Below are 21,048 nucleotides of genomic sequence, written 5' to 3'. Positions count from 1 at the left end.
TGTGCAGTGTCCTCCCAGGACTTTGCGTCTACATCAAAATTCTTAAGAGAGAGGGAGTATAAAGAATAACACCTGGAGATGGATTGGTAGCCCACCTTATCATGGATTTGATCATAACTTTAGATAGTGGAACCTTTGCCAAGGGTCTGTCTGGGGGCTTTTGACACTTTTTTGTATTTTTATTTCTAGATAAGACAGGGTCCCTAGCAAGCAGCATCTGCAGATGTTAAGTAACCCTTGTTTTATGAGAATGTTGCTCTTAGGCAGCTGCTGTTCTCCCTCCCTCCTCTTGGCAGATGTTAGATTAGGGAGGTGGTGTCTCTTTATCTTAATGGTTACAAGTACGAATGCAAATGAGCAAGCATTGATAATACAATACTGCAACTCACAAAGCTCTGCTAAGTAACTTCTCTTAAGTGCACATGTGGAGGAATACATAAACTACCTCAGCCAGCTAAATAACCCGTTCTGCATAGGTGTTGCACATGCAAGGAGAAAAAAGCGTCCTACTGTAGTGCCAACACAATGTTCTTTGTAATGTTTACTTTATTCATTGATAGATACATGTCCTATTAGAGTGTAAAATGAGGTTGACTTTGTTTAACTGGATACGCCCTTTATCTTTCAAGGAGTGCTACAGATGCCACCTTCCAGTGAAGCTTTGCTTCTGGAGGCAGTGAAGCAAGTAAAAGTCAGTGATATGGAGGATGATATACTTGAACTGCCAGATGAAGATCCAACATCCACCAAAAATATGTATGTATATGAATTTAGAAGGAAGAGCAGGGCTGCAAAATTTTGTGGGCATGCTCATCAGGTGTTTTTTTTTTTACATGATTGTCTCCTATTCACATGATCACAAACCATTCTACAAAATGTATTCAATTTCAGACATGAATATGCATGAAATGGAAAGAGATTGGTTTCAAGCTTGGAATGAGACAGTCTACCTGATACGTTTTGTTGGAATGTTCTAAGTTAGCGGCACTCTGATAGATCAAGATCTGTTTCATTCCAAAGGAAAAAAAAATCATTCCAACATTTTAAAATTTATTAACAATAAAAAACAGATTACAAAATATTCGCAGGAAACAAGTACTTCCAATGTTTCCTATCATGATTTTTAAAATATATATTTTTTAAAAAATTAAAAATAATGTCCTTTGTCATTTTTTTGTACATTGGTATAGATAGTAAATATGGACTAATACCATACCTCTTCTGCTAAAGAAGTTCAAACAATAGCTTTATTTATTTATTTATTTGTAGCCTGCCTATCCCATAGGTATAAATTTAGTTTAAAAAAAAAAACTAGTGTGTTGCTTTTTTAGGACTTGTGTGCCTACCTGTTTTGTGGCTGCAAAAAAAATGCTTCTACTTTATTTTTGCATGTAGACATTTTGTTTCAAGAAGCACATGCATAAACCATCTTTTCTTCTAATTATATAGATCTTTTTTTATCCAACTAAAATATATTTTAGGGAAGGAATTATGTGTAGTGTCTCTTGTGCTGGCAGTGGGATAAATAAAAGTTCTCACTGTTCATGACTGAGAGATGAAACTCATCACAGGATCAAACTTTCCTTTATTCCTGGTTTTCTCTTCGCAAGGAGCAGCTTTTTCCTCCTATCTTCACTGGTTTAAGGGATATATCAGAAACAATGCTAATCCTATTTGATACTAATCAGTCTTGTTAATTAATATTCAGTGATGTATCATTTGTTTAAGAGGTCCAAGTACGGATTATTTGCTAAGAAATGCCGATGCCTTGTTTTATAACTTTTGTAGTATCCAGCCAATCAAGCCTATCATGTGATATTTCTGTTGCAGGGATGGAAAAGAAGAGCAGGGTCAGAAAGAAAAGCTTGTGCTCTCAGAAGACTGTGAACTTATTACAATAATTAATATAATTCCTGGCAGGCTGGAGGTCACTACACAACACATTTACTTCTATGATGGTAGCTCTGAAAAAGAAGAAGGTGAGACCTGTGGACTTCTGTTGCACCACTATGTGTTGCGTAGTTGATTGGCTACATCCACTCTTCCACACTGGAATGAATTTCTGGAAGAAAGATTTCAAATGCTTGATAGTTTAGAATTTAGAATTCTCCATTTGCATTGCAGTCGAGAAAAATATCGCAGGTGCAGAACCTTCTCCTAGGTTCCAGGGATCCTTAATCTTTTGTGGCTGATGAGCCCAGTTTGCGGGGGCATGACGTGGGTCCTTTCCCAAAATGGCTGCCATGATGAGCATGGTCCATCATGAAACACCCATTTATGAGAAGGCAAGTTGATGAAGGTGCTCCCCACCACTCTTCCAGCCTCTCACAATGGATTTTATAACGTCAGCTTGCCCTTATCTGCTTTCTGGGTGTATGGGTCCCAGTGGCATCTGGAGGGGCAAAGGGAATCAAGCTGATGAAGGCAGTGCTGCAGCATCACAAATGACCTACCTGTTTTCTACATGCATCACACTGTGGCATGCATGCCCCAAAGGGGCTGTGTTTGCAATGCAACACTGCTTTTGCATTACGACAAAACCCACAAGATCCTTTAGACACTGCTGTGGGTGCATGCCAAAATAAGGTGCCAGGTGCAGCTCTCTATCATCTTTATTTTCTGTTACTGCCTCTGAGGTTTACATGGTGGGGCAGAGGATTCTTGAAAATAGAAATGCATGAGGCCGGGGGCTTTACTTTGCAGTGATGTAGCTTTCCATTGTTTTTAATTAAAAGATTCTAAAAAATATCAGGTGGGACATGGATCATAAGTGCTTTAATGAAGGTATCATTAGACACATTGAGGTCTGCAAGTGACATATCATGGTCTAGTTATTAGAGTATTATTGTGTTGCTGCCTGTAGAGACAAGATTGTACTTCAGTTGCTTTATTTTTAACATTGATTTCAAAACAAAATTAGTTAGGTATTAAGTTCTACAACATCCTAAGTCAAAATGCTGGCCCCCATCTGGATGGTTCCAGTTTAGGGGAGCTGAGATAGATGGACAAATGACCACTAAGTTGCAGGTATTTCAGGAGGGGGGAGCTAGTCTGGTGTAGTGGTTAAAGGTGCCAGGCTAGAAACTGGGAGGCTGTAAATTCTACCTGCCTGAGGCACAGAGCCAGCTGGAGGACCTTGGGCCCAGGAAGCAGGCAAGGGCAAACCCCTTCTGAAAAACCTTGCCAAGAAGACTGCAGGGACGTGTTCATATAGTTGCCAACAGTCAGTACTGACTTGAAGGCACCTGCACACACAAACACACACTTAGATAAATAAAATAAAAAATTAAAAATTGAGGAGAGGTTTATTTTGAAGTATTTTGACATTATTGGAACGTGTTTATTGACTGTATAGGGACCCTCCAACTATTGTACAAATAGTTCAGATTCAATTCCCAGCCTCCCAGAATATAAGCCATGCTGAGTAGGATTGCTGAAGGCTGTAGTTCAATATCTAAAAGGCCTTCAAGTTGCCCCCAGCTTTGACCGAAATGAATTATTCTGTGTCTGTATTCTGTAGCTTCTCTAGGCCCTGTGTGTTGGGAATCCCTGTTGGTTCAAATGTACGCACAGATTTATTTGGCGGTTGGCTTGCTCTACTACTTGGAAATGTTTTTTGTGTGTCTTAATTATATCTTGAACAATTACTAATTAATAAAGAAAATAAGGTCCCTTGGGGAAAAAAAGGAAATGTTTTTCTCCTCCTCATTTGTGGGGACATGACATAATGTAACATCCTCCCATCTATCCATTTCTCTCTCTGAGAGTTTAATGGAAGGTGGACTGAATATATCATTCTGATAGACCCCCCAATAAAGAAAACTCTGTTAATTGTTTCTCTTAAGCCCAGTATAGGGACTATTTGGTGGCCAGGCAACACATAATGTTTTCTTTTGGGGACAGGGGGAAGGTTGAGAACTATACTGGGGCAGAATTTTCTGTTTTTCATTTGTTTGGGGAGCAAATTGGGTACCTTTCTGTTTAATGGAGTACAACAATTTTAGATCTTATACTACAGTTCTTGTTTGTTTCATATCTTAATTGTTGGTAAACTTTACCACTGATTCTCAGTGACAGGGAACTGCAAAAGGGTAGTTTGAAGTGATGTGATCCTGATGCCTCCGGTTGCTCACTCCTGTCTTAGATCTGTGGCCGTGATTTTTAGCAAAGGTTTTACATCTTCTGTTTTTACTATGACTCTTTCCAACAGGCAGTTTTTACTTTTCCAACCGTGTTACCAGAGCTCCTTGGCTTTCATAATTATTAGATCCCTTCTCTTCGAATAATGTTAAGAATAAACTGAAATTCTTCTGTATCCAGGTATAGGTTTTGATTTTAAATGGCCTCTTTCTCAAATTCGAGAGATTCACTTGCGCCGTTATAATCTGAGGAGGTCGGCTTTGGAGATCTTCTTTATTGACCAGACTAACTATTTCCTTAACTTTAAAAAGGAGGTATGTAATTTTACGTTTCTTGTGCAGAATACCTCAAGAGAAATCCCTAAAATATCTTTTTCATTACTGTTGACTTTGGCCAATGATCTCCTGGGAACAGATGAATGGGCTCAAATCAACAATATTCCTGGCTGTGCTAAAAATGAACCCAGCCTGGGATGGTGAAGTAATTGAAAAGTCTTGTTTCATATTAGGATTTTAGGTGCACATTTACATTTTTTTTAATGGTCAGCTGAAATGTTCAATAGTGAAAGCCAAAATACATAGTTTAAAAACCATGTTTTATACAGATATGCTTAATGGAAAAGCAAGATTGGTTTTAGCGCCTTTCTTGAGGATATAACCTTCTTCAACACTTAGTGTAGTGGGCCATTCTTGCTGGGGATGATGAGTGTTGAGGCAAGGCACCTATAAGTAATGTGATAGCACTTATTGAGATGCATGAGAATTTATTACAGTATAATATTAAATTGCATGGAATGGATTAGCCCCACAGTCAGGTTGCCAAAGAACCAAGTCCAAATATGAACATAGGGAAATTCTGATAATGGTATTGAATAAATTAACCAATGTACCTTCTTTCTTGTAGACAAGAAACAGAGTATATAGCCGAATTCTGTCTCTGTGTTCTCAAAATATTAGTGGGACCAGATCTCCCCAAGAATTATTTAAAGCTTCTGGATTGACACAGGTAGGATAATAACCAGAATAATTCATTTCTCTTTTTACTTGGTATGAAAGCTCCTTCAGCTGGTGTCACTCAGATTTCTAAACACCACAATAGTCATTTTTAAAAACACAGATAAATGTAATATTTAAATGATAACTTCTTCTATTTCTGCTTCTTCTTTATTAAAAAGAGTTTGTCACTTGGAGCATACACTAAACTTTAACTTATGATGTATATAGGATGAAATCTATTTTCTTATTTGTTTATTTGTTGTATTTTTTTTACCACCCATCTCATAACGACGACTCTGGGTGGTTTACAACAGTTAAAAATAGGGAATACTATATTATTAAAATAAAACAATATAATAATAACACTAATATTAGCTTTGTTTTACACAGTCTCATCCTAAATGGAGCATTCTGCTGAAAGACAAGTTAGTTAGATAATATAGGGAAGCAATAATAATATGAATGTTGTATTATTTTTTTATGGTTATATGGCTCTAGTTCCTACATGGCTGTAGGGGCAGGGTGGCATAAAAATCTGAATAAACGTGGATGTTGCTTTACTTTTGCCATTTTGTTTGCTTGAAATATGGTAAAATATATCACTAACTCGTTTACACGATATTAGCTTCAACATTGTGTTTTCTTTATTTAGAAATGGGTGAACAGGGAAATATCCAATTTTGATTATCTCATTCAGTTAAATACTATGGCAGGACGAACCTATAATGATCTTGCACAATATCCCGTTGTAAGTATTATTTCAGCCCATTGTTTCTGACCAGATACAATATTATAATTGATCAAAGAACAAATACGAGATTTGAAGAATGTTCTCCTTTTTGTTCAAGTTTCCATGGATCCTGCAGGATTACACTTCAGAAGAATTGGATTTGAATAATCCTGCAGCGTTTCGGGATCTGTCTAAACCCATTGGTGTAGTGAATGAAAAGAATGTGAGAGCTGTAAAGGAAAGGTATTTCTTTTGAAATAATCATTGAATTGATTGATTTAACTGTCACTTATTATGGATCTGCTTCTTCTTAATGTTTATGTTGGTTCCTTTCTTCCAAGTAGTAAGTGGGATTTGATGTTCACATGGTAGCGAAGAAATTGAAGAAAGCTGTCCAAGTATGCATTGATAGGTGGATTTAGGATAAAAGCTTTTAAAACTGTTGCAGCCTTTTGAGATGTTTGAAACTAAAGCATGGTTATTGCATATGGAGGGAAGCAAGCAGTAATAAAACTTTGACAAAAAAGGGAGGTTGATAACTATATTGCTAAAATAATGGCCGTTCATCACTGAGAATTTGGAACTGTACATAGCCCTAACTATCTTAGAAAAGGCCGGTGGAGGTAGCATTGTGGAGTTGGTGTATAATATGAATGCTTCAAAAATTATTTGGATTGAAAGAAGTGCTTTGGGTGGTAGGCAGCACCTTTGTGCTCTTTGTTCCATGAAATATTTTTAGTGCAAAAATTCTGTTTTTTCCATATCACTTACTGTTTCTCTTGCTTTTCAACCACTCATACATATGGTGTTTATTTATTTGCTATATAGTTATAAACTGAAAAGACAATACAGATTTACTCTAGTGTTTAAAGCTCAGCCTAGTTAAAAAAGAAAAACTTGATAGATCAGCTCCCAGATTCTTTTTATATGAGTTTTTAAAATCTGAGTGTTCTTAAAGTCCCAGATGGTAAATGGTATTAATATAATATCTTAGGGTAAATAAAACTATAAATCCCAATAGATTCTCAATTACGAAAATGTCTTTTTTTCTTTTTAAGATATGATAACTTTGAAGACCCCCGTGGAATTATTGACAAGTTCCACTATGGCACTCACTACTCCAATGCGGCTGGGGTCATGCATTACCTCATTCGGGTTGAGCCTTTTACCACTTTGCATATCCAGCTTCAGAGTGGGAGGTATGGTATTAAGAAATAAGAGATGTCTAAATTTCTGTTGTTGGCTTAATGGCTGAATTGCAGAATATGTTGTTTTCCTTGAAAGGTATCATTTCTTCACATACTTAGGGCAGAATGCTTATTTCTGAAAAGAGAAGGACCCTTGCATGTATTTCAGAAGAGCTGCAAATATGATAGATCCTTTGAGAAAAGCAAGCAAGAAGCCTTCTTTCTGATAAAACAAAAACAATATTTATGTAGATTAGTAACCCATTCTGGTGTAATTTGTCTTGCTATCCACAGAATGAGAACTTTGGATGGAAGCCCTCTAGAGATGCCACTTCTTTGTAACTTTTAATGGGTTGTGTGTGCATATATATGTGTGTGCTGGGTGTAGCATACTTTACTTAATTTAATTTTTTTTAAATTTAAATGTACTTTTTCAGTGCCAGTGAGTTTTCAACTCCTAGCTTAGAGGATTGAGCTATGGCTGGGAAGACTTGGAATAAAATTCCACTCAGCCTGAAATGGCCACTTGCCCTTTGGCCACTTGCTATCCCTTATCCTAATCCATGTCATGGGCTTACTATGAAAATGAAACGGGATGGGGGAGAGGAGAGGAGAGGAGAGAAGAGATTGAATCATGAATTACACTATATGCTACAGTTCTTAAGACACAAACTGGAGAGAAAAGTCCTTGAGACACACTGAAACTTGCTTCTGAATAAACATGCTTATGATTGTGCCATTAATAAAATAGATTATTGGTTGGGATTGTTGGCCTTTCTGGATTAGAAAGTGTACAACTGCGTAACTTAAACTTACTGCTTCAATATAATTTGAATAGCACAGTTCAAATTCTCTAGTAAGATGTTCAAATTGTGAACTGATAGTGGCTTCATGATACATTGCCAAGGAATCTTGGCACACTTGGTGATGTCCCAGTTTCCTGGCAAGTTTTGTAATAGCCACACACGGTCTTCCTCCATGCACAGTTTGCTGCTATCCAGACTTCATTTATATGTTAATAGCTAAGTAGAGTTCTTGAATGAACAAGTATTATGTAGTCCAAAAGTGACGCAGGAATATGTGCAAATGCATGTACAGCTCCAGTATGCGTTGTTGAAATAAGTAGTTATACTACTTTTTTTTTAATTGCACCCATGTTTGATTTTATGGGAAGAGCATTGAACTAAAGTTAATGCAACTCCATTATTTAAACTGAATTTTGATGGAAATACTGATGTGTAATTTGGATGGCTTGCCTTTGTGTCTTCTGTCTGCAGGTTTGACTGTGCGGATCGACAGTTCCATTCTATTCCTGCTACTTGGCAGGCTCTCATGGAGAATCCAAATGATGTGAATGAGCTAATACCAGAATTTTTCTACTTCCCCGAGTTCTTAGAAAATCAAAATGGTAAGAAGTTAAACCAATAATAAACTACACAGAACAATGGATTCTCTTTTATTCTTTAAGTAACACGCTGGCTTATGTTCTGATCCTGTGATTACAGAATGAATAGAAAAAAAATTCCTAAAATATGTTTTTGCCATATTATTATGGTTGCCATTCTATTACACATTCAGAGAAGCCACTTTTATTTAAAGTAAAATGTGACTCATGGATTTTCATGACTGACCTCTTCTCTTCTCTTCTCCCTCAGAGGTATCTGGCTTAGAAAACAATAACCTCTGATAAGTGTTTATATGTTTTGTTGTACCTGCAACCCTTTTATCTTATCTCCACTCTGCAGATTTCAATTTGGGTCAGCTCCAGATTTCAAAGGAAGAAGTAAATGATGTTGTTCTACCAAAATGGGCACATTCTCCAGAAGACTTCATTTTCAAACATAGGAAAGCATTGGTGAGTTACAGTCCCTCTGGAGAGATAGGGCAAGAATTAAAAATATGTATGTAGCACAAAGGACCATCAGTGTGTGTGTGTAAGTTGACAGGAAATGAAATAGTCCCTCTGGAGTGAATGAATGGATGAATGAATAGTATTCACTAATCACTTTGTGAAGCAGTTTTCAGTGGCCCTCCTCTCTTCCTTCTCCATTGCCCCTTGGTTTCCAATTGTGTGGATTTTATCTCACAATCTGGCCAAGTGTTTTGGAAAAAATCTTCTTATAATAGTTTTGAGATGTAAGTTGCTATGTTGCCATTAGAGTTTTTACCACAGCCAAATGAAATTGTACCTCTTTTTAATACTTTTGTGGTACCTAATTTTTTTCTCCTGAATGGTTGCAGAAACTTGGATTTATTTGTTTTCTTATATTTCACAATGCCTATGTGTGTGAACATTACCATAAAACTAGGATGAGAATACGCAGATCTTTTTCACTGAATGTAAATTGTAAATATGGGGACAAAAATGTATTTGGAAAAGGCCTTTGTTTCAAAAAAAATGGGCAAGAAGTTTCTTTGAAGAACTGAGTTACTGAACTTAATTTTTTCTCGCTGTCTTAGGAATCAGAATATGTCTCCTCTCATCTCCATGAATGGATAGATCTGATTTTTGGCTATAAACAGAGAGGGCCAGCTGCAGTGGAAGCTCTTAATGTTTTCTACTACTGTACCTATGAAGGTATGAAGCCCCACCTTTACTTGGGTCATAATTGGAGCATGTGTATTGGAAAAGGTTAATAGTACCTTTAAAAGCTAAACCAAGGGGAGGAGAGGGCACAGTAGGTTTTGATTATGCAGTGGCTAAGATTTTGCACTCCACCAAATGTTTGCTATCTTACCACTGTATGATAAGATTAATGCTGCATAGTATTCAGTGGCTTATCTATGATTCTTCTGCATTAGCACTTTTACATGGCTAATTAGGGAGAATATTTAAAAAATGATTAAGAGTGTGTCAATGACCAATGATTTGGTGATAATATGTATGCATTACATCATGTTTATGACTGGTGGCAGCACCTATCTGACTTCTGGCTGATCTAGAAAAAGCTAAGCAAGATAAGACCTTGTTAATATTTGGATGGGAGGCTACTACAAAATCACAGAATTGTAAGCTAAATTGGGAGTTGAAAATACATCTGGCAGACCATTTTTGTATAATTGCCACAAAACCTATATGGACATGTCCATGACATCACCATGAATCAAGTGCTTTATTTTACCTACGTCGTATACATGGGTCATTTATTAAAACAGGATTTCAGGAGTTGACTTTAAGTGACGAAGCTGATGTGATAAAAGTTCTGGATTTATTTGGAATGTTCTCCTTGTCCTCATTCAGAGTGTTCCACCCAACCAGCTCTTACAGGTTGTCTGTGATTGCCACATTGTAGGAGGAGAGCCCTGGGTCTAGAGTGGCAAAAAAATCAGGAAGAATCTAGTAGCACCTTTCCTGGCTAGCAAATTATATTAACAGGCATGAGCATCATCAGATTCATAGAGTGGCTAAACTACATGAAGTTGTCCAGGCTTCTAATGATGTGAGCTGCAGCTCACGAAAGTTTATGCTTGTTAATGAAATCTTTTAGTCAGAAAAGGTGCTATCAGATTCCTTGTGATTGCCACCAAAATTCTAATGTTAAAATTCATCAACCTTTAGAAGTCTGTGGCTCTCATCAGAAGATCATTCTTCCCAGCAGAAACTGAAGACCTCCTTTGGGAAGTGGTCTGTGTGTAACATCTATCTTCAGATAAGCCTCAAGGCTTACATGCTCTTTCCTCAACTCCAGTACATTTACATGGAGAAATATGGCAGTAACTGCAGACGAGGGAGCAAGCATATTCCTCCCTGTAACTGAACAGGTGGTGAAATATTAAGTAATACTGTAGATATTTGTTAAACCATGTACAGAATGGCATATGGATTTTTATTATTTCATTTTATTTTATACTATTTTTATTTATTTTATTTTATTTGCCATTTGACTGTTATCCCAGGAGCTGTAGACCTGGATGCCTTGACTGATGAGAAAGAAAGAAAAGCCTTAGAAGGGATGATTAACAACTTTGGACAAACACCTTGCCAACTATTGAAGGTAAATCCTTTGGAAGCACTAGGAGTCACAGATGCCATCTCCAAATGAATAGCATGCCTTCTCATGCTTCAGAGGTTTCTCCTCAGGCCTCACCACATCTCCTTACCTTGGTCATGCAGGAACATTCCACTCTGTGCCAAATCAGACACACTCTTTGCTCCTTTTATTTTAATAGTCTGTGAAAGAATGGTTGTGTAATTGTGGTTCCCACTTCTCTGGACTTACTCTAGGAGCCCCATCCAGCAAGGTTATCTGTAGAGGAAGTGGTGCAGAAGCAGACCAAAAACGAAAACTTCACCCTCAATCTGTTCCAGTATCTCCCTGAATTAAAATCCTTCTTTATTGAGGTAAAGGTATTTGTTATCAGATTGCAGATGATAATGTTTCACATGATTTAAGTTTCATATTTAAAAAAAAACCCAACAACCTCTAGGGTGTTTGAAAATAAAAATAATATATATCAACACCATGAAGGTAATTGGCTTAAATATAGTGGAATTACCTCATAATCCAGGAGTGGCAATTTTGGCAGTAGTCCGTCCTTCCTTCCTTCCTTCCTTCCTTCCTTCCTTCCTTCCTTCCTTCCTTCCTTCCTTCCTTCCTTCCAAATTCTCTGAGTATTTTAGTCATTACAAGTGTTATATATTCCAAATGCTAAAGCATCTTACATAGTGATTTGTGGGTAGTGAAGATAACATATTTAAAAAATATATAATAAAACTGTCATTTAAGTTAATACCATGCTTTTCAGTGGAATCGTTCTCTTATTTATTTCTATCGGAAACAGAAGGATAAGGAGAAAAATACTGGATTGGACTATTTCTTTCTTACCCATTTCTCCCTTTGGTAGTTTTAGGAAGCAAGAATTGAAAATACAGCACTGTGATTGTACAAATACTTAGCCAACCTTTGAAATGGCAGTTTCCCACATGTTTGGGTGAGCTAAGAATGGATGCTAGGTCCAGAAAGCTTGATGGCTTCAGACAGAGAAGGCTGTGCATGTGTTTTGTTATGTTTTTTCCACAGCGATGGAAGAACTGGCTCTGTATAGTTCTTTAGCTTCTGGAAATGTAAGAAAGATGGGGAAAACTCTTTCACATTGTTTAAATCTGACTAAACAGAGCAAAGTGGGGAAGTCAAAGCCACTCAGGAAAAGCGCTGGAGAGTAACAGAGCTTGAGACTGTGAATTGCTCTTTTTTTCCTTGTTTTAAAAATCTACTGCAGATATACAGTGCGTTTGGAAAGTATTCAAACCCCCTTCACGTTTCTAAAATTCTGTTTTCACTTTGTCATTATGGGGTACTGAGTGTAGATTAATGAGAAAAAAATGAATTTGAACGATTGTAGTGTCAGGCTGCAACATAACAAAACTGAAAAAAGTGAAGGGGGTCTGAATACTTTCCAAATGCACTGAATTATGTGGATGAGGGCTTCTACTTCAGCACTGTGGCAGAGAAAGGGGATAAGCCACCCAGACAATATTTTTAGCATTTTTAAATATGCTTTATTGTATTGATGGAATTTTCCTGGGGGTGAGGGAGTGTTTGTCAGTCATAGCACAGGCTATAATCGCATGAGGGGCCCAGGATGTTTTTGCAGCCACTTAACAATGATTGGACAGGAGGATTACATTTTCCCAGCAGATCATAAAATGCCCAGGATCACTTTCCTGAGTGCACTTGAAGTCAGCCTCTTTACAATCTTTACAACCAGTTGTGCTGTACCACAGTCAAAGTTGAATTAGAAAATGGTTTGAGAATAGATTACTGATACAGCTGCAGGGTCACAGAAAATCAAGAGGTAGGGTTGGTGCTGATTTAGGTGCGTCGGTTTCAGAAGAGTAATCATACATAGTTGCAGTTGTCTTAAGTTTAATCTTTAAAACAATTCTAAGATACCTATGAACATTAATTGTAATTATAAAAACACCTAAGGTAATTAGAAAAATGTTGTCCTATTTCTTGTTCCTCGTTGTCTTCAGAGGTACTCTGACTTTCTGTCCTCCCATTCATAGAAATACTGGGGGATAATATAGACCACTATAAATACGGCAATTAAGAGACAGAAAAGGTAGCAGTGGAGAAGCAATCGTTCGATAAATAATTGCATGTTTTCCTTCTTACTTGATAGCAGTTCTAACTAGCTGCCCCAATGAGTCTGCGGTCTTCAACTTAATTCTGTTCCTGCCTGTTCCAGCAAATCTTGGGCTGGTTGGTCCAGATCCAGGAGCTTCTTCTGCTATTACACCTCAGAAGTAGAAACTGTTGTTCTAGAAACTCCATTTCAGATTAGCATCCAGATTGGCTGCAGGTTTGAACGCCACCGACATGCCAGCATGAGTCACGTCAGATTCATGTATCCTGCTTAGCGTCACCAACTAACATCTGTTTTCCCCTTAGGGAATCAGTGATGGAATCCCCATTGTTAAGGCCATTGTCCCCAGGAACCAATACCGATCTTTCATGTCACAGGGAAGTCCAGAACTTTTGGTGAGTGAGATTTGCAAAAAATGCTGGAAGAAGGTCTGATATGGAATTATCAAGAGAACTGGTGATTAATCTTTAACGTGTTGCCTGTTATTAATTTGTTATTAATCTTTAACTTGTTTCCACCTAAGGGTAGAAAATATAAGGATATTAATAATGTGTGTTGAGGTATCTTTGTTCTTGGTAGAAGACAGTTGATGTGATTGTTGTGTCTTCTTGTTGCCAGAGTAGATGCATTACCTTAATGCAATAAATAAATGAAAATCAGTACATCTCTGTCTTCAGGATTATAATTGAAAAATTCACAAAAGGGGAGCGGGAGGTAAAGGCAGGGACAGAAGACAAGTTGTGTTTATATTTATTATTACAGAAGTTTATATTTCAATGTTTTAAAAATTACACGTTCTTTTCTGTTCAACATGTTCTGAAGGTAACAGTAAGTCTGAACTTTATTATTGGGACTCATGGATGGCTACCTTATGACCGAAATATTTCCAACTATTTCACTTTCCTCAAGGATCAAACAGTGACAAATCCCAAGTGAGTAAAATATATAATTTTCTGGGACTTAATTTTGGCACATATTTCACAGACAAGAGCCCACTTTGTGAGATGTATTTGATGTGTTCCTTCATTCGGGATATGCATAAAGAGAAAGAATATTTTCATAGCTCTTCACGTGTCTTTAATCTGTTTATCTCAAACAAAATACAAATATGCATACATGCACATTTTGTGTGTATTCCTACATACATTCAGTATGTGTGTTGTCTATTTTGAACTGCGAAGTAGGCTCCAGGGTAGGCGATGAAAGCTTCTGTCACAGAGTTGGATGCTATAAGAAACTGGCTGAAGAAATCAGCAGGCTTTGCTGAAGAGTGAGAATGTTGATGAAAGAGTGCATGGGTTCATGGCTTATTTTTGGTTTGATAAACTGGCTCATTGAATTAATGTCCTCTTCGCTATTTAATTAGTTTTATACTGTCCTGTTGACATTTTCCCAAGGGCAGTTACATCCCGTCTGAACAGAGCTTAGATAGGAGCCTGGGGACTCCTGTAGTGCAAGATCAAGAGAATGGATGATAAAATCTCACATCCACAATTCAGATCCCAGAAACTCACACAGTTACTGATAAGAATTGGGAGTTTGGTTACAGTGGTATATCATGATCTGTCATTGTATGAATGAACTGGGTAAAGCCTCAACCTGGCCTCCGGCTTTCCCTCTCCCCTTCTCCCATCCTAACTGGAAGCAAAGAGTTTGTCATGTGCAAACTCGAAGTGCTAACTCGTGCTTTATTCTCATTTTGGTAAATGTTTATATTGCTGCAAACAGGTTTAGTATACTGCACTTTTATTTCTACTGAAACTCTGCTTCATGGCCTTGGGCAACAATACTGTTTAATAAATGGACAACGTGGATCTAATTTAAGTACTGTTTCCAGAACACAACGAAATGTTGGTGGCCCTTTTGCACCAGGATTGGAAATTACATCGAAGTTGTTTGTGATGTCCCATGATGCAAAGCTGCTTTTCAGTGGAGGGCATTGGGACAATAGCATTCGTGTGACTTCTCTCACCAAGGGAAAAGTGATGGCCCAGCTTATTCGGCACATGGGTAAGGTATTTTTTTTTTTTTTGGTTGAGTGGATTAGGCAAATGGGCCTATTTAGAATTTTGAGATGCTCTCACAAAATAGCTCCCATGGGGTGGGATTGCCTGTTTACAAATTTCTGCTCCAGGGAGCAGAGCCATTCACAACATTCCTGTTTACTGGGCAAGCAAACTGTAGAGAGCCACAGAGATGATCTTGGAGAAAAGATGCAGAAATGGTTTTGAAAATACAAGCTGCATTAAGCCTGGGAAACAGTGAAAGTGTGAGACAGAAGTTGAGACTGGCTGGACCCTAAATCACTGGGCTATAAGAGGGAGGGAAGGGAAAACAGAGTCAGGCTTTGAAGATTCTGTTGCTATACTCCAGTGTTTCTCAACTGTGGCAACTTTAAGATGTGTGGACTTCAACTCTTGGAATTTCCCAGCCAGCCTTGCTGGCTGGGGAATTCTGGGAGTTGAAGTCCACATATCTTAAAGCTGCCACAGTGAGAAACACTGCTATACCCTATTTGAATAAAATATAGTACCAGTCAAACTTGTGGAATCTTGGTTTCCTGACCTAGCCTACCTTGAAGAATTGACAAGTGAGGATGCTCCTACAGCTACCTGCTGCTGCTCTCCAGAATGCTCTATCTATTCTACCTTGGTCTTTTTTTTTTTCTGGGTTAGGTGGGCACTCTCCCAAACAAAGCACTGGGCTGCAACTACCTACCAGTTTTATTTGCAAAAATGCTTAGGCAAGTGAGAAACATTCACAAAAATACAAATGATGCCAGTGCTTTGCTTTGCAGAATGCCCACATCCCATTCATTTATTTAATGAAAAGGTCTAAGAAGCCTGCCAAGCAGGATATCCATGGAAACACTGATGTTTATAGCAATTGTGTTGTCTGCTTAGCAGTAGAGTACAGCTGAATGAAGCCACAGAAATACAAAAGGATGCTGCAACACATCACCTGGATCTATTAGCAAAAATAATGCTCAAACTATAAACAGGAGTTGTGCCTTCTTGTTGATCTTTCTTTCTTAATCCTGGGTGAAGCAGAGAATCGATAACTGACAAATACATTGCATTTTCCCATCGTGATAAAGAATGAAAGCCCAGGATGTTGGGAACCTCTAAAACACAGAGACCATTTGGTCTGTGTTACTGCTTATTAAGTTTCAGGAAAAGATAAACCATGACATATTATACATAACAATGCTTTTATTACTGTCATGCCAATTAGCGTTATCTTTAGTAAGAAGGGAAGGGGTTCCATTCTAGGCATTCCAGGTGATAATTGTAGCTTGTCCTCTCATTTTATGCCAGTTAGACTGAGAATGGTGATTGGCCCAAAGTCCACTTTTGACTTTGAAGTAATGTCACCCTAGGCCTTGTCTAGAGTCCAGTCCAGTGTTTCTCAAGCCCAGCAACTTTAAGGTGTGTGGACTTCAACATGCTGGCTGGGGAATTCTGGGAGCTGAAGTCCACACACCTTAAAGTTGCTGGGCTTGAGAAACACTGGACTAGTCTAAGTATTAGATTGCATTGGCTCAGAAGCCTCTCCCGTTCCACATTCTCTCCAGAAGGGCCCGTCCGAACTCCTCTGAACGCTACAGATAGGATAAAATGACAATAGACCACCACCAATAAATCTGATGAGATATTCTTCCTTTGACTCCAGAGGTTCTATTTTTATCCTCCATAGCTTGTGGCAAACAAGGCTCCTCCTTCATTTGTGCTATCCAGACTAGTGCCTCTGGAAATAGCGTAAATCACGTTGGTTAAAATATCTCCTCCCTGACAAAACCCATAGAAATGAATGGAATTTAGCTTGGAAGAAGGTAATTAAATGTGCATGAAGGGCTCTGGTCAGCCTTTACTGGCCCCACATCCATATCCTATGAGAGCTGGTTCTTGAACGATGGAGGATGGAGTGTTTTTACATAACCTATTTAGGTTTAATGCCTTTTTTTCTCCCAGGAGCAGAACTTGTCTCTTTAGGAACCCTCATTAATACAATTAGGTGTTGCACACAGTACACACACAGTTTGCTAATTTATATCCTTTAACGTTTGATGGTCAGCTGTACATTCATTATGCAATTTAGAAAGGTGGTTTCTTTTTGGACAAAGCCAGTGCATCTACATTTAAACCACCGCTTTTTTATCTGGTTACCTCTATTAAGTGAGTCCTCCCTCTGATTTGTTTGGGTATGCAGACATCGTGACGTGCTTGGCCATGGATTTCTGTGGGATCCATTTAATTTCAGGCTCGAGGGACACCACTTGTATGGTATGGCAAATAGTTCAGCAGGTGAGTTGGCTTTTGTGGAACTGTGCAAGCCACTTGTGCAGTGGGATGCTGTGATTTCTGATTGCATTAACTTACAGATGGGGCAGAAAGATTAAAAAGTGAGCGTGAGGTATAGCGCATCCATTCAAATGTTATACAGAGTCTAAAAGGGTTACATGAGTCTCAAACGGTTGGGAATTTGTACAGGGCACGTGCCTAGAGAGCTGTGAGAATTACGTTGTGCCACATCGGATGGAAGAAGACCTAGTGCACAAAAACTTACACGAACATGCTAAAAGCGCTGGGATGAGGTGAGGCTGGAGCCCAGCCATGGTGTTTATAATTGCTGATGGGTTGGACGGTGTTGGTTAAGGCACTGGGATTTGTTTTGGGGTGCTGGTTTTGATGTTTAGTTTGGTTTTATTATGATTTTGTGAGCCACCCAGAGTTCTGGTGGGCGGTCATGGAGTCTTTTAAATAAATCAATAAAAATAAATACATTAAAAGGTAGCTCTTGTACTGATTGGCTGTAACTCCTTGGAGAATTTTACTGTGCATTTAAAAGCACCAATCCTTTGTGTTTTGTTTAGTGCTTCTTATAGTGTAAATGAGGCAAAATGGAGCCATTGCTATAGGTTAGTCCTGAGGCATTAAGTGAAGAAAAAATACATAGAATTCCTTTGTGATTCTCTTATACATCCTGAGATTAGGCTCTCTTTCCCCAGTTTTTTCAACTAAAGTCTTGCTTGTAACTCCTAGGGATGAATCAGAGTGATACTTTTTCCTCCTGTCAGGTGTTTTGGCTTATTTATGGTGGCACTTTTAGAAGGTCCAGTTTTGTTTTCATACCGGCCAATAAAATGGCAACTCAGCTGTTCTAAGGTAGAACAGTATGCTTTTTTTAGATTTTTATCCTGCCTTTTTTTTTTCATATACAGCTCAAGGCTGGGAACATACCCAATACTCCTTTCTCCTATTTTCCCCACATCGACCATCCTGTGAAGTGAGTTGGGCTGAGAGAGTGTGACTGGCCCAAAGTCATCCAGCTGGTTTTTCATGCCTGTGGGGGACTAGAACTCACAGTCTCCTGATTTCTAGGCCAACACCTTAGCCACTACACCAAACACTCTCTCACTTTATTTTAGCTTGGGCAACTTCCTAAACTTGCAGCTATCACAATAACCTGGAGCCAAGTTTGAAGCAATGTTAAGTGGGTCTAAATAGTAGGCTGATGATAATCAAGATGGCAGTGAGCAGATACTTAAGCCTTTCCTTTCTTGGCTGCAGGAGAATTGTTTAATCTCTGCTTTGGCCTATAATGTGAATGTTTAATGCATTAAGAAGCATTATGCCTTCCTAAAGTAGAAACTTTAGGAAGAAATGATGTTGGGGTTTTGTTAGAAGGAAATGCATGTGCTGCTTTGAAAATAGCTTGCCTTTTAATGTAACTGTGCTTCTTCTCAATATTTAATTCCAGGGGGGAGTGCCAATAGGTCTGGCTCCTAAACCTTTGCAGATTCTCTATGGACATACCAATGAAGTGTCTTCAGTTGGCATCAGTACAGAACTGGACATGACAGTCTCAGGTGCTAGGGTGGGTTTGCTTGTTGTTTCCCAAGTCTTCATTCCAAATGAGGAAAACTGCTTCCCCAGCTTAATGTACCTCATCAGTCTCAAGTGAACTTTGAACTTGTGATTCATTCTTGCCAGGCCATTGGCATTCCTAAGTTGTTCCCTTGTGGTAAATGATGCTTGCAAAGCTATGCTTTGTAAGTAATTCCCTTTTTGAACCTCTACTTCCAAGCAAATATGTGCATGATAGTTTGCTGGCAAATGTTCTACACGGGACCACCTTGGAGTTTGGTCTTAAGAAGGTTCTGCTTCTATTTTTACATGTGTTTCCAAAATGTTCTCCCTTCTTTTCTTCTTCGGAAGGAATGGAATGCATCCAATCCAATGCATCCAGATGTATAGAATATTTTTAAAACTACAGTGTGGATACATAATGAACATTTGAGGCTGAGAGGAACTGCATTATTTAAAAGTCATTGATATTATAAGGCAAGCAATAAAGTGATATTATAAATCCTTGCTTAAAAAAAAGTCTTATTTGCCTCCTGAAACATTGTTTAGATACTATAGTCCACAGAAAAACTTCTGTCTGGGTGAATCTCTCCTGTCTGTCATTCTGGGCATGCTCACTGTTGTACTGAAAGCACAGATACTAGTACTGCTACACTATGAATTGGTTCTCATATTCTTTCAGTTTTGAGATATGTCTGTCTGGTTTTAATAGGATGGAACTGTGATTGTCCACACTATTCGGAAGGGCCAGTATATGAGGACTCTGAGGCCACCCTGCGAAAGTTCTCTCTTGATCACTGTTCCCAATCTGGCTATATCTTGGGAAGGGCACTTAGTCGTTCATACCAGCATAGAAGGAAAGACAACTCTCAAGGTATTAAGACAGGGGCTGGATTGGTTTTGTTTCTAGAGATGGGGAGAAATTAACTGTGTGTATGGGGTAGTAATGGGGGCTTCTTATTGTTATTCAGCATTCTCAAGGCCAGTCCCTCCCTCCCTTCATCACACCATGGGATGAGTGTGGGTCTAGATGCACACAAACATATACCTGCAACCTGGAGCCCATAGGTGTATATTTGTGTTTGCATGAATCCTACTTATACGTTTTGTCTACTAGAAAAATGGGCAAAGAGATCATATGGGAGAGACTTTTAATGTGTGAATCCAGATACATAGACGTGGCTTAATCTAAATGCAGCAACTTTTGCCTGAACATAAAGTAGTATGAAGAAAGTATTGGAATTAATTCTCCTGCCTCTACAGCAGTGTTCCTCAACCTTGGCCGCTGGAAGAGGTGTGGACTTCAAGTCCCAGAATTCCCCAGCCAGCATGGGAGTTGAAGTCCACACCTCTTCCAGTGGCCAACATTGAGAAACACTGCTCTATAGCATAGGGCTGTGCAATTCATTTGGAAGGAAAGGCCTTGCAACACACAGAAACGGCAAAAGTCACATTTGTCTGAGATTCACTGAAGCGGCCAAAGCTGTTTCCAGGATTGTGGGGCTGCTGAAAGGAAGCTTCTACAGCCCTTTTCCCCAAGCAAATCCCAAGCATTTCACTGTCTTAGACCAGGAGTTTAGTATCCCTGTTAGCCTAAACTCAATATTAAGTAACAAGGTTGTCTATTTTTAGCTGTCTAAATGTTGCTTCTTAGTATTTCAACATGACTAGTTTTGACATCCTCCACCCTGCCAGCCTGGAAATTATTATTGATGCTCTAGCTTTAATTGCGTTTTTAGCAATGATTTTTCAAAATGGGTTCTAGAGTAAAGTTCAAGACCAAGGACCATCATGTATTTATAATTTAATTGAAAAAGAAGGACGATTTTGAAAGATACATCTTGTTGTGTGGTTGTCATTTTGCTTCTAGATATACATCCTTAGCACTGGAGAAATTGTGGCTGTCTTTTTTCCCAAATGTCAAGATAGAGCTTGAGAATTTAGAGATGGCTCCCAGTTGCCAAGTTATAGAGTCTCTTGGTGATAGATTTCAGGCTTGCAGATTGCTGTCTCTCCTTGCTCCTCCTTGGATGTGATCA

General features: G+C 38.5%; 1 protein-coding gene across 1 annotated transcript in view; it reads left to right on the top strand.

Annotated features, from left to right (window-relative positions):
* The window catches only part of NBEAL1 (neurobeachin like 1), a 103,053-nt gene that overhangs the window by 72,983 nt on the left and 9,022 nt on the right, over window positions 1-21,048 (top strand). The window contains exons 35-52 of the mRNA XM_063317976.1: window positions 630-756; window positions 1,831-1,979; window positions 4,321-4,454; window positions 5,044-5,145; window positions 5,788-5,883; window positions 5,984-6,108; window positions 6,924-7,064; window positions 8,330-8,460; window positions 8,798-8,907; window positions 9,513-9,630; window positions 10,950-11,047; window positions 11,278-11,394; window positions 13,448-13,537; window positions 13,965-14,074; window positions 14,980-15,152; window positions 17,352-17,446; window positions 18,903-19,019; window positions 19,722-19,883. Of these exons, the coding sequence (XP_063174046.1) occupies window positions 630-756; window positions 1,831-1,979; window positions 4,321-4,454; window positions 5,044-5,145; window positions 5,788-5,883; window positions 5,984-6,108; window positions 6,924-7,064; window positions 8,330-8,460; window positions 8,798-8,907; window positions 9,513-9,630; window positions 10,950-11,047; window positions 11,278-11,394; window positions 13,448-13,537; window positions 13,965-14,074; window positions 14,980-15,152; window positions 17,352-17,446; window positions 18,903-19,019; window positions 19,722-19,883 (2,195 nt within the window). The remainder of the gene's footprint in view (window positions 1-629; window positions 757-1,830; window positions 1,980-4,320; window positions 4,455-5,043; window positions 5,146-5,787; window positions 5,884-5,983; window positions 6,109-6,923; window positions 7,065-8,329; window positions 8,461-8,797; window positions 8,908-9,512; window positions 9,631-10,949; window positions 11,048-11,277; window positions 11,395-13,447; window positions 13,538-13,964; window positions 14,075-14,979; window positions 15,153-17,351; window positions 17,447-18,902; window positions 19,020-19,721; window positions 19,884-21,048) is intronic.

The sequence above is a fragment of the Candoia aspera genome, chromosome 1 (assembly GCF_035149785.1).
Source record: "Candoia aspera isolate rCanAsp1 chromosome 1, rCanAsp1.hap2, whole genome shotgun sequence".
NCBI classification, from domain to species: domain Eukaryota; kingdom Metazoa; phylum Chordata; class Lepidosauria; order Squamata; family Boidae; genus Candoia; species Candoia aspera.
This window is presented reverse-complemented; position numbering and strand designations above follow the sequence as displayed.